Here is a 13,032-nt window from a genome sequence, read left to right on the forward strand (position 1 = left end):
TTTTTTTTCTCTGTAATTTTATTTTTATTGTATTTACAAGGTAAAAATTTAATTTTCAAAAAGCTACAAAATAAAAAATCTTTTTTCACTTGTCTTCTTGCCCCACTCCTATTTCCCTTCCCCAGTTTCTTGACTTTGAGTCTGATGTACATGATTTTTAAACAAACCACCTTGTTCAGTAACTCTCCCCATGTCAAAGAACCATAGAGACATAAACTTTTTGCCCTATATCAGAGCTTAATAATTGTCGTGCTATGATACACTGTTGTGCCCTGAATGGGTTTTAGGTATACTGATATATTGAGCCCCACAGCTTTAATGTTTGGGGCCTTCAGGTGATTTGACTGTGTCCTAAGTAGCAACCTCCATTTACTGTAGTACCATGGTATAAAAATACTGTTGTTATTAATGTGTACCATAAGGTGAAAAGGATTCTAGCTGACGTGATGGTCTCAGAAACTGAGTTATTTTCTCATATCTTATTTATAGAAAAGTGTTTTGGAAGTGAAGGTTTAAGAAATACCAGTTTTTAATGCTTGTTAATTCTTGGTATTAAGTGCATAAGTATTTCTAATTATTCTCTAGTTTTTTGACTTTGTTATCAGGCTAAGAATACTAGCTTTAGAAACTGAGTTGGGAAATGTTTTCTCCTCCTATTTTCTGAAAAAATTGTGTAGAATTTGTGTTATTTCTTCCTTAAATGTTTGATGGAATTCACCAGTAAAGATTTTTTTTATATAGTTGAAGCCGGGGTTCAATTTAATTTTTTTCCACAGAGTACTTAATTTTCTAGCATCATTTATTGAAATAGCTATTATTTTAACTTATTTAGTCATCACAATCCCATTGAGATTGGAACTTCATTTCTCAATTGGATGGGTAAAGTAACTGAAGCACATAAAGATTAACTTCTTAAAGTCACACAATAAATAAGTAGAGCTTCATCTGATAGCCTGAATGTAAGAACCAGACATTCTGGCTCTTTAGCTTATACTGTATTCTTAACCATTTTATACTGCCTCTCAATTCCATACTGACCTAATTATTAAGCTTAATTCTTAAGCTTGTAATTAGTCTTCCACCTTGTTTCTTTTCTTCAGTAATGTCTTAATTGTTCTTGGGCCATTGTGCTTCCATATAAATGTTAGAATCTTCATTCAAGGTTTACTAAAACAAAAATTTCATTGATATTTTGTCTTTAAAAACTAAGCAGTCATTTCTTAATGCCTTCAAACATCCAGTAAGTGCTTGTGTTTTTTGACTGTCTCATAATTCTTTTCCTTTAGTTTGTTTGGATTCGGATCCAAAGGAGATGCATGCAGTGTATTCGATTGATATGCCTCCTAAGTCTATTTTAATTTGTAAATTTCTTTCAATTAATTAATGAATTAGTAATCCCCCCCACCCTTTTCTTACTGGAATCATTCGTTGCTATCTTATTTATTCTGTAGAATTTTCCACAGCCTGGATTTTGCAGATTGTGTTTTTATGATATTTAACATGTTCCTCTTTCCTCTGTATTTTTTGTAAATTAATAGTTAAAGCTCAAGGCGTGATGAGATTCAGAACTTTTTTGGAGGGCAAGATACTTTATTTTTGGTCGTTCAGAGGAGGCACATAGTTTGTACCTGTCTTTCTTTTTTTGATATTAGAAGCCATTTGTTGTGGTCTTTGCCTNCATAGTTTGTACCTGTCTTTCTTTTTTTGATATTAGAAGCCATTTGTTGTGGTCTTTGCCTGGAGAGTCGCCATAACCCAGGGTAGCCATGGTCTAGGTGCCAGTGTGTTGGTCAAGTGACACACAAAGGAAGCAGCACAACAAAACATGTGAAATGACAGAAGCATTTTATTACTGCAGATCCATGAGAGAAGAGGGGTGCCCATGAGGGGAGGCCGATGGGAAGTCTAGAGGCAGTAGGGAACTTAACCATTGAGGGTTTGAGGGGAGAGAGATAGGAAGAAAGAGGAAGAGAGAGGACCTTTGGGCCTATGGCTTTATTAAAAACCCATGGGCATTATCCTTTTGGCTTTCCCAAGGGGGTTGTGGATTGGCTAGTTTAAGAAAACATGTGTGAAGAGGGAACTTACATCTCTCTGATGCTGACCAATAGATTTATAGTGGTCAGCAGCTGTGGGGTTTGTTGGTATGTGGAACAAGGGCTATTTTGCAGACAACCACATAGTGAGGGGAAGTTTTAACTAGGCCAAAGGTGGTGGGGTGTGACTGGGTTTCAGACAAGTTATGTGAGGCCTAAAAATGGATGCTAAGGCAGCAACTATATTAAACAAATTTATGACACTTGTATTTCAGTAGGGGTTGTAAGATAATAATATACCAATTAGAACATTTCTTCTTCATTTGTTAAATGGAAAATTTTACTGGTCTTTTTTTTTTGACTGCTGGTCTGTAAGGGGAGCTAAACCCTTGATCTTGTTGTTACCAGCATCACACTCTAACCAAATGAGATTTCACCTGTCTTTATGCTGATATTACCAATCATTTTGACTTCTCAAAATTTCATTTTCCAGTAGATTTCTCAGGCAGGGGTCATAGGAATAATATTTGCAGGCAGTTTGACTGGATTTTAGATTCTTGGCTTGAATTTTCTTTCCTAGGTGATCTTAAACATGTTACTTCATGTCTTATGGCCTAGTGTTGCTGATGACAATTTGACTTCCTCTCCCCTCTAAAGGATTTTGTCTTTTTGCCTAGATATTCAGAGCTGATTGGAAGCTTTGTGTGAGTGAGACTTTGGTAGACATCATGATAGATGATTAGGCATTGATCCAGCAATTTTATGTCCTCACAAATAGAGAGTATCTGAAGCTTTTTTCCTCTTAAGCTAGTCACTTTTCTTTCAGGAAAGTCTTTTTTTTCTTTTTTTTCCTTTTTGCCTTTTTTTTTACTGACCGGTAACAGGATTGCAACCCTCAGTGTGGCGCCCGTACCGGGGACCGGCAACGGGATCGCAACCCTCGGTGTTGCGCCCGCTCCGCACTCAGCCAGTGAGCGGGAACCGGTCTCCACATGGGATCCGAACCCTCGGCGGGAGCGCCACCGCGCTCCCAAGTGGCGCACTCTCCAGTGCGCCACCAGGCCGGCCCAGGAAAGTCTTATAAGTATAAACATGACACTAGATTCTAGGAGCCAATGGTTGAAGGATGGAGGCCTCACCATTCAGTGTACAAATTTTTACTTAAAATACCCACTTTTCAGTATGGTATTTTATTTACACTTTATCTGCACCTGGTGTCTCCTAGGCCACAGCCTCTCTGCTCTAAAGCAATCTCTTAAGCAAATTTTTTCTGTTAGGCTCAGGCAGGGACAGTCATATAGCCATTCATATTACTTACAGAGAATATTCTGTTTTTTCTTAATTAATTTAATAGTATTTGGGATATTACAGCCCAACAAAAGATAGGAAGGCCCTCTCCTCATGGGGTAAATAATAAATAATCAGCAATATAAAATAGTATTAAAGAATAAATGCTTTGAAAATGAATAATGTAGGATAATGTAAAAGATAATGATTTGAGTCGTAGTTTAGGATTATCAAATGACTCTTTGTAGAAGAAATATTTGACAAAAATCTAAATGGATTGTAGATTTGAGCCCTGTGGAAAAAATATTGCAGGTAGAGGAAATAGCAACTACAAAGACCTTGTAGCAGGAAGGTGCTTGGAATATGTGGGAGGTTATAGGGGCCTCAGTAACCCCTGTATAGAATTCTTTATTAGTTTTTGTTCTGTTTTATTCGTTTTTCTTTTGTTTTTTACTTTTTAAAGTCAGGTTTCTTGAGATATAATTTACCTACAGTAAAATTTAACTTTTTTAGTTCTGTTACTTTTGACAAACATATGCAGTTGTATAACTTCCAATATGTTCAGGATATAGGCCTGTCACTCCTAAAAATTCACTCCTGCCCTTTGTAGGTAGCTCTTCTCCCCATCCCAGCACCTGAAAATCACTGCTCTGCATTTTGTCCATATACTTTTTCCATTTCCAGAGTATTATATAGATGTAATCATACAGTATGTGGCCTTCTGAGTCTGGTTCTTTACATATGAGATTGTAATTTTTGTCTTTTCTCTTTTTTTCTTGATCAGTCGGGCTAGCAATTTATTGATTTTATTGATCTTTTGATAGGACCAGCTTTTGGTTCAATTGAGTGTTCTCTGTTTTCAATTTTATTTTATTTTAGTTTTGCTCTTACCATTTTTGTTTCCTTCCTTTTGCTTATTTTGGATTTAATATGCTCTTCTTAAGATGGAAGCTTAGATTATTAATTTTAGAGCTTTCTTTTCTATTATAAGCATTTATTGCTATAAATATTCCTTTAAGCACTGCTTTAGCTGCATCCTGCAAATTTTGATGTGTTTTTATTTTCATTCATTTCAAAATATTTTCTAATTTCTCTTGCGACTTCCTCTTTTACCTATAGTTTATTTAGAAGTAGGTTGTTTATCTTCCAAATATTTTGAGGTTTCTCAGATTTCTTTTTGTTATAACTTTCTAGTTTAAGTCCATTGTGGTCAGAGACAAAACCTTTTCAGTTATTTTAAACTTGATGTTTGTTTTATGGCCTAGAACATGTGTGGTCAGTTTTGGTAAATGTTCTAAGTATACTTGAAGTTAATGGTGTATTCAAATGTTGCTGGGTTGAATGTTCCATAAATGTCAATTAGGGTAAGTACTTTGGTTGATAGAATTGTTCATGCTACTGATATTCTGTTTACTGGTTCTATTGAATACTAAGGAAGGATTGTTGAAGTCTCTGATTATAACTGAGGATTTGTCTATTTCTCCTTTCATTTCTCTCAATGTTTGCTTCATATGTTCTGGAGATCTCGTTAGGTGCATACACATATAGGACTTTTATGCCTTCTTGGTGAATTGACTCTTTTGTGATTATGCCTCTTTTATCTTTGGTAATTTTCCTTGTTCTCAAGTCTACTTTGGTAGTAATATAGCCACTCCAGGTTTCTTTGATTAGTGTTTGCATGGTATATCTTTTTGTATCCTTTAATCAGTGTCTTCCACTTTAAAGTGGGTTTCTTGTGGGTAGCATATATTTAGATTTTGCTTTTTTATCTATCTGACAATCTCTGACTTTTAATTTGTGTTTAGGTCATTTAAAAAAACTAATTATTGATATGGTTGGATTATAATCTGTTCTCTCTCTGTTTTTTATTCTCTAGTTGTTTTGTTTATTCTATTCTTTGCACCTCCCTGATTTTTTTTTACTTGATTTTGAATTGTCATTCATTTTATAGTTTCCCTAGGGTTTGCAATAAATAATTTTGATCACAGTCTACCTTTCAATAATATTTTACTGCTTTATGTGTAGTGTAAGAGTCTTACTTTGTTATACTTCCAATTTCTATTTCTCATCTTTCTTGTTATTGTCAAATGGTTTACTTTTACACATGTTGAAAAGCTACAATATATACCTGCTGATTTTGGTTTAGATGGTTTTCCTTAGAGCAATTAATTTTTTTGAAAAGATTTTTATTTTATATTTACCTTCATTGTAACCATTTCTGGAACTTATTTCTTCATGTAGTTTCTAATTTCTGTCTTTTTTATTTCTATCTTTAGAACTTTCTTATTTCTTATAATGCAGGTCTGTTGGTAATGAATTCTCTTAGCTTTTTGGGCAGAGGTGAGAAGGGAGCTGGGGGGGGAAAACCTTTATTTTATCCTAATTTTTGGAGTTATATTTTTGCTGGGTATAAAATTCTGGATTGACAATTTGTTTCACTATTTCAAACTGTTTAAGACATAACTGCATTGTTCTTTGTTATACATAATTTTGATGGGAAGACTGCTACATATCTTGTCCTTGTTCCTCAGTGCATAATTTGTCATCTTTTTCTGACTGCCTTCAGGATTTGTATATGGTGTGTTTAGGTGTGTGTAATTGTGTTTTCATATTTGTCCTGTTTGGGGTTTTTCTGAGGTACTTGGGTGGATCTGTCTTTCATTATTTTTCTTTATCTCTTCAGAGAGTTTTTCTGCTACTGTCGTCTTCTCTCTCTCCTTCCCGTCTTCCCTTTCTTCTTTATCACCCTCTTTCCCTCCCCCCTTTCCTCTTCCTCAGCCTCTCCCCTGTTCCTCTTTCTCTTGGATTCCACAAAAATTACTATTAGATTCCTGTTTAGATATTCTTCAACCTTTGGATACTCTGTTCACTTTGTTTTCCCATTCTTTTCTCAGTGTATTTCAGTAATTTGTATTTACCTATTTTCAAGTTCACTGACTTTTGTCCTTGGTTCTATTGAATCTACTGTTGAACCCACTGAAGGTATTCTTCATCTCTGTTACTGTGATTTTTTATCCTTAATATATTTCCCTTTGACTCTTTATTCTTTTTTTAATTTTTCTGCTGATATTAATCATGTGTTCATGCATGTCTTCAACCTTTCCACTAGAAGCCTTTACCATATTAGTCATTGTAATTTACAGTTCCCTGGCTGATAGTTCCAAAATCTGTTTTATAGGCAAGCCTGGTTCTGTTGATGGCTTTGTCATTTATATGTTATTTTTTTCTTGCTTTTATTGAGCATCTTGTAATTATTGATGGAATGTCAGACATCATATATAGGATAATAGAGACTTAGGTAAGTAGTATTTATGTCTGGAATTTTCTGCTAGGCTATTATTAGCTTGGGGGGTTTAGTCAGTCTAGTGCAGAGCTGAGCTGGGTTTGAATTTTCTTGTTTAATATGATTCCCTTTACTACATTATTGTTTCATATTCTTCGAGTTTTATATTGTGCTTAGGGTGGGGCTGTGTTGCTGGGATTCTGCTTCATGCTCAGCCATTGACCTTCCCTCTACTCTTGCACCTCAGAAAGTTCTCTTTCCACATTCTTGGCTCTTACCTTGATGTTGGAAACTACTGCTGCTTGTTTCTCAGTGCTTGTGAGCTTCATGATGAGTATTTGGGAGGAGGGGAAGGGAAGAAGTTTAGGGTAGGCTTGTCAGTTGTCCTGGTCTGTTTTCAGTCCTACCTAGGCCTGTTTCTTAAGGTCTCAGAAATGGGGCGTTTTTTGTGATCCTCCCCATAGTGTCTGACTGTTATCTTTGGTGTCTCCTATGTGGGACTGAATATCATTCCCTGCCCCAGCAGAAGGAGACCTTTATAGTCTGATTCCAGGAGAGTTTCCTGTTCTTCCCCCAGCTGTAGAGATAGTTTGCTTTTATCCTAACCTGTTTCTAGGATAGTGTACCTTCACTTGTTCCCTGTGAGCGACAAGGTTTATTGCCCTTACCCTAGTGTCTTAAGGCTTTTATTTTGAGAGAGGATAATCGTAGTGGTGCTTTGGGCCTTTTCTACGGTGGAGGCTTCTCCCCTTTTCCAGAGTTATACGAAGGTAATCTTTCACTGGTTTTCCACTTTGCCTGTCTTTCTTATGAGCTTCCAGCAGAGGCCCATGAAGTGCTTTCAGCTGAGTGTGAACTCTCTTGTGTCTGTGCCTTCTAGGGATTCTGTATCTCACATTAGTCCACAAGTCAACCTTTATCATTTTAGCTGAGTTATTCTTATCTATCTTTCATGGTACCTAGCATTTCTTTTTTCTGCTCTCTACCACAAGTGAGCTGGTGCTTATTTTCTGTCTCTCCTTGAAGGTGGTACCTGTTTTTCTTTTGGTTTTAGGGTGCTTTGTTGTCCTGTTACCTCAGATTTCTCTAGCTTTTAAGAAAAGTTATGATTTTCTAGTTTATCTGTTTTGTTCTTGTTGTTAGGGTTTAGGATTGCTCTCTCTCCAGCTTTGTACATCCTAGGCAGAAGCAGAATTATAGACTTTTTTTCAGCCCCATCTTGTTCCTCAACCTTTAGAGGTCCCTCATACGTTTGGTTCCTGAGTATTCTTTGTTCTGTGGTTAGAATTAATTTGCTTGTTAATGGCTCTCATAGACTTTTTTTCAGCCCCATCTTGTTCCTCAACCTTTAGAGGTCCCTCATACGTTTGGTTACTGAGTATTCTTTGTTCTGTGGTTAGAATTAATTTGCTTGTTAATGGCTCTCCAGCTCTCTGCCCTTGCTTATAGCATTGAGGAAAGTTGAGAAAGTACATACTAAGTTAGTTAGTGCTCTGTACATCTTCCAATTTATTTTTAACATTTTACATCTGTTGGCTCCACCATTTTTAACTGGTATTGCAGAGCTTGAGATTTTTAAACCACTGTAGGCAATTCCTAGTTGGCAATGAGATGATTCTTCACAAACTAATAAGGAACAGAATTATAAGAGAGAGAAGGAGACTCCTAGGAAGAATCTGGAAACACCTATTCACATACCTCAAATCAAGAGAAGTAGATTTCAGTAAGTTGTAGATGTATGGTGGTTTTCAAACTTTTGGCAGTGAAACAAGAAATAACATTTATATGATGACTCTCAGTACAAAAGTATATATGCTAAATGAAAATGCATTTTCTATTTTCTTTTCTGTTTGCCTCAATTAAAAAAAAAAAGCAGGGCCAGACCTACTAAATTGATTTCATGACCCACAAAAGGGACCTGCTACTACCAATTTGAAAATCTTTGCTGTGTGAGTTCTAAGAAAGTGATTAACATTGTTGCCTCATTTGTACTTGGCTTGAATACCTGAAAGATTTTCCAAATATGTGTGTATGTTTTGATATTTTTTGCTTTGTTTTATTTTTGTACTGAAGGCACATCATTTCAAAATTGATTGTGATAATTAAATTTTTTCTCATTAAGGCAGTTTATATCACTGGGAAAGAAGTTTTCAGCTTCAAAATGGTTTCTTACATGGATGCAACTGCTGGTTCTGCATACACAGATATGAATGTGGTTGACATTCAAATTAATTTAACTGTTGGTTGCATTGAAGTAGTTTTTGTCAAAAAATTTCTATATTCTATATTGGTAAGTATTGAATGAATTATTTTTTTTTTGTACTAGTTGTAAATTGTTTGCTGTGTGTCAAAAATAGATGAAGAATAACAGGAATTCTTTGAATTCTATATTGGTAAGTATTGAATGAATTATTTTTTTTTTGTACTAGTTGTAAATTGTTTGCCGTGTGTCAAAAATAGATGAAGAATAACAGGAATTCTTTGATTTTTTTTTCTGATTTTGTATAATAATGATTGAAAAGTGTAGTACTTTATTTAACACCATTTTCACATGGGAATATTCTAGTTAATGGAATTCTATATTTTATAATTAACACATTAAATATATGTGAATTCTATATCATATAATGTATGTTATATATGAATTGAAATTTTTATTTTATGCATCATTGGCTTAAGCCTTCATTTTACCTGACTCACAACTCTAATTAAAAAATACTGAGTATACAGTTGAAGTTTGTTTTGGTCTCAGGTCATCATTAAGAAAAATATATTTTCGATTGCATTATAATTCTGTGACTGTTGTGGAATTTAAGGAGTTAGATTTAATCCCTATATGACTCTGCCCTAGGTGTTTGAGTTCTTATTTCTGCTTTTCATAGTTTTTTTTCTTGTGTTTTTCCTTGCTGTCAGCTGATATTTTTTTCCTTTGAGTGTCATACTTATCTCTATGACATCACTATCCATTCTTTTAAAATGCTGTCTCTATGAGTTTTGGTGTATAAACTAGATTAAAAAGTCTAATAAAATAATAGAATAAATAGGCCAAATATGGCAATTCTTAGAAGCAAGGAGGGTATTCGTGTAATTACTTCGATATATTTGGGGATGTGGATGGAGCCTTTTGTTATTTCAGAATTTCAAGTTCATTCTAAATAATATTGCTGTTTTTGTGATCTTTTAGATTGAGGTTACCATGCAGTTTTTCTATAGCCATAAAATCTTTTTGTACAACGAAAAGTAAAGATGAACAAGTATTCCTTGTCTAAGTTTTTTTATAACCCCAAAATATTATATTACTGAGCCCTTGTGTTATAGCCTTTTACTTAGAAATACTGAAAATCAAATGTTTTTTCTCTGAACATTAAAATTAAGTATAAGTCCAGGTAATTTTTCTTTTAATTGAAACATATTGATTATACATATTTGTGGGGTACAGAGTTATATTTCAATACACGAATATAATAAGGTCCAGGTAATTATATTTTATGTCATTGAGGTATTTTTTTCTGGAATTCGGAAATTTGAAAACTTATTTGAGAGTTCTTCAAGAAACTTTTTATTGATTTTTTAAAAATTTTTTTGTTCTATAGACATAAATAAGCTCTTTTTCCATTGAGATTGTATAGGGAAATATCCTTTAGCCAGTAGGGAAAGTGAGAAAACACAAATAGATATCAGTGAAACATTTCAGTATTCCCACTCTGCTTTGTTCCAGGGACTACGTTTTTATTTTATCTGTAATTTTGTGTTTCTCAATTTTTGCAGCAGAAAATTAAGATTTAATTTAGACGATCAGACTTGGAATAAATAAGGCTTGATTGTACCAAATAAAAGTTTTTCTTATGGAGGTAAAATTATAGACATCAATATATATTTAATGTCTTATTCATTAATGGTAACCTTAAGAATATAATTCTTTAAAGGCTTTTATAGATAATTTTCAAGCAGCTAAACAAGCCTTGGCTGAGGCAACAGTTCAGGCAGCAGGAATGGCTGCTACTAGTGTGAAAGAATTGGCACAAAGGAGTTCCAGAATGGCACTGGATGTTAACATCAAAGCCCCAGTTGTGGTCATCCCACAGTCTCCAGTTTCCGAAAATGTTTTTGTTGCTGATTTTGGACTAATTACAATGACAAATACATTCCATATGATAACAGAGTGCCAGAGCAGCCCCCCACCTGTTATTGATTTGATAACAGTAAAGCTGAGTGAAATGCGATTATACAGGTAAGCTTTCCACAAGTATATTTGGGTAGAATGCAGTCTTTTCCTAATTTTTACATTAAAGGATTTGGTATCTTGAGTTTTCTGTTTACAGCAATATTTTATTATAACTCTGTTCCGTTACTCTGTCTCACCCAAGTCCTAATTTTTACATTAAAGGATTTGGTATCTTGAGTTTTCTGTTTACAGCAATATTTTATTTTATTATAACTCTGTTCCGTTACTCTGTCTCACCCAAGTTTTTTTTTTTTTGGCAAGATCAATTATAACCTTCTAGTTTTTAAAAACCTAGAAAGTATTTGAAAATTGCTCCTTATGGTTGTAGAAAGTAGGTCAAAAGGAGACAAAACTGGAGACTGAAAGAACAGTTTGGTAACTGTTGGCAGTAATTCACATAAGAATTATAAGTGACTTAGTCTAAGGTAGGGAAGTGAGATAGTAGAGAGCTAACCAGTTTTGAGAATTTTTAAAAGTAGAATTAATAGTAATTGATTATCGCATGGATATGGGAGTTAAAGCAGAGGAGAAATTAAAAATTCACTCTAGATTGCAGGTTGGAAAACTCAGTATTTGGTGATAATGCAGTTCATTGAGGTAAGACAGAGCAATGCGGAAAAACCAATAGAGTGGAGATCTTAATTTCTCTAATGGGCAAAGTAACTTTGAAGCAGTTGCATGACTTCTATATGGAGAAATGTAGAAGGTAGTTGGTTATATATATCTGGATATTAGGAGAGTGACCTCTTTTAGATTTCTAGATTTGGGAGTTCTTAGTAATATTTAGCTAGTTATTGGAAGCTATTGGAATGAGTAAGATCACACAGAGAGCTTGTGGATTGAGACATGTGGGAAAGAATGCTGAGGAACATCAATCTTTAAGGAACTGGCAGAAGAGGAACCCTCAGAAGAGACTAAGATGGAGCAGGTAGAGAGAGAAAGGGAAACTAGGAGAACATATTGAGGCAGTGTTGAGGGTCCTGTTGATGTTGTTATCCATAAATTAATAGTATATGTTATTTGTTTGTTTTGGTGGCTGGCTGGTACAGGGATCCGAAGCCTTGACCTTGGTGTTATAAAGCTGTGCTCTAACCAACTGAGAAACTGGCCAAACTGTATATGATTTTTTTTTAATGCTGTACTTGGTATTTTGTACTGGGACTCTAACAGTCATCTGGATTCAGGCAAGACTGAATTTTTGACAGGGAGGTGTGACTGAAGGCAGAGGGACAGGATTTTAACTACTGCAAGTCATGTTGATGGATAATGGATAGGAAAGAAATTAAAGACAAGTGAATACTGATAGATTAAAAGAATGTAGAGAGGGGTTTTAGACTGGAGATTCAACAACCTTAGTCTTCAAAAATAAGCACCAATTAGTTGTTGATGGATTATAGCACAAGTGGAAGATGGTGAACCTGGATGTTATTATTCTTAAGGAATAATAAAGTTGGGAAACATCATTACAAATTAAGGAAAATTATTTCTGTTACTTAACCTGAGATAGGGTTTTGGACAAAACTTGGCCTATATTTTATAGAATTTCAGAGAAAGCCAGGTTTCAATTAAGATGAGAAATGAATGATAAATTTAGTGAAGGCATTGGAAAATGCAGAATGATTTGTTCAACCAAGTCCCAGGGATTTCAGAAATTACAGGGAAATACCGAGGTGAGAGACTTCTGTCTTAATAATAGGCTATAGATATAATCATTTTAAGCTTCAGGGTGGTTCATTAACCTGGAGTTTGAACTTTGTGAAAAGTCTGAATTTACAAAACATTGAATATTTATGTATCTGTATTTAATACATCTTGATTGATTTCAAGAAATGAGAGAGGTAAAGTAGGTGTAGGTCTGCATTAAAAATAGATTATTTGCTTTTAAAAGAGTTCACAAATATGTATAGAGCATCAAATCATAATATTTATTATTTTTATGTCCAGAAAAAGATTAATTTTTTTTATTGACAATAAACATATAAGATTGGCAATTCTTATGACTACCAAAGATAATTACTATTAATTATTTGGTATATTTGTTCCAGTTAATTATATCTGCATATATATTTAACTTGAGTAAAATTAGAATTACATTGTTTTGTGTTGTAAATTGCTTTTTTTCTTAACAGTGTACTATAAGTATTTTTTCATGTTATTTTGAGTGCATAATTTTTAAAAGTATTTCTTAGTTTTTTGAAAAT

The 13,032-nt window shown here is 34.3% G+C and overlaps 1 protein-coding gene across 1 annotated transcript in view; it reads left to right on the plus strand.

Moving 5' to 3' along the window:
- Window positions 1-13,032, plus strand: part of LOC103606627 (vacuolar protein sorting-associated protein 13A-like) — a gene marked incomplete at both ends in the record, with an annotated part of 116,991 nt that overhangs the window by 83,736 nt on the left and 20,223 nt on the right. The window contains 2 exons of the mRNA XM_008591191.1: window positions 8,729-8,896; window positions 10,533-10,837. Coding sequence (XP_008589413.1) covers window positions 8,729-8,896; window positions 10,533-10,837 — 473 coding nt within the window. The remainder of the gene's footprint in view (window positions 1-8,728; window positions 8,897-10,532; window positions 10,838-13,032) is intronic.

This window comes from Galeopterus variegatus, unplaced genomic scaffold (genome assembly GCF_000696425.1).
Source record: "Galeopterus variegatus unplaced genomic scaffold, G_variegatus-3.0.2 Scaffold6748, whole genome shotgun sequence".
In the NCBI taxonomy this organism is placed as follows: Eukaryota; Metazoa; Chordata; class Mammalia; order Dermoptera; family Cynocephalidae; genus Galeopterus; species Galeopterus variegatus.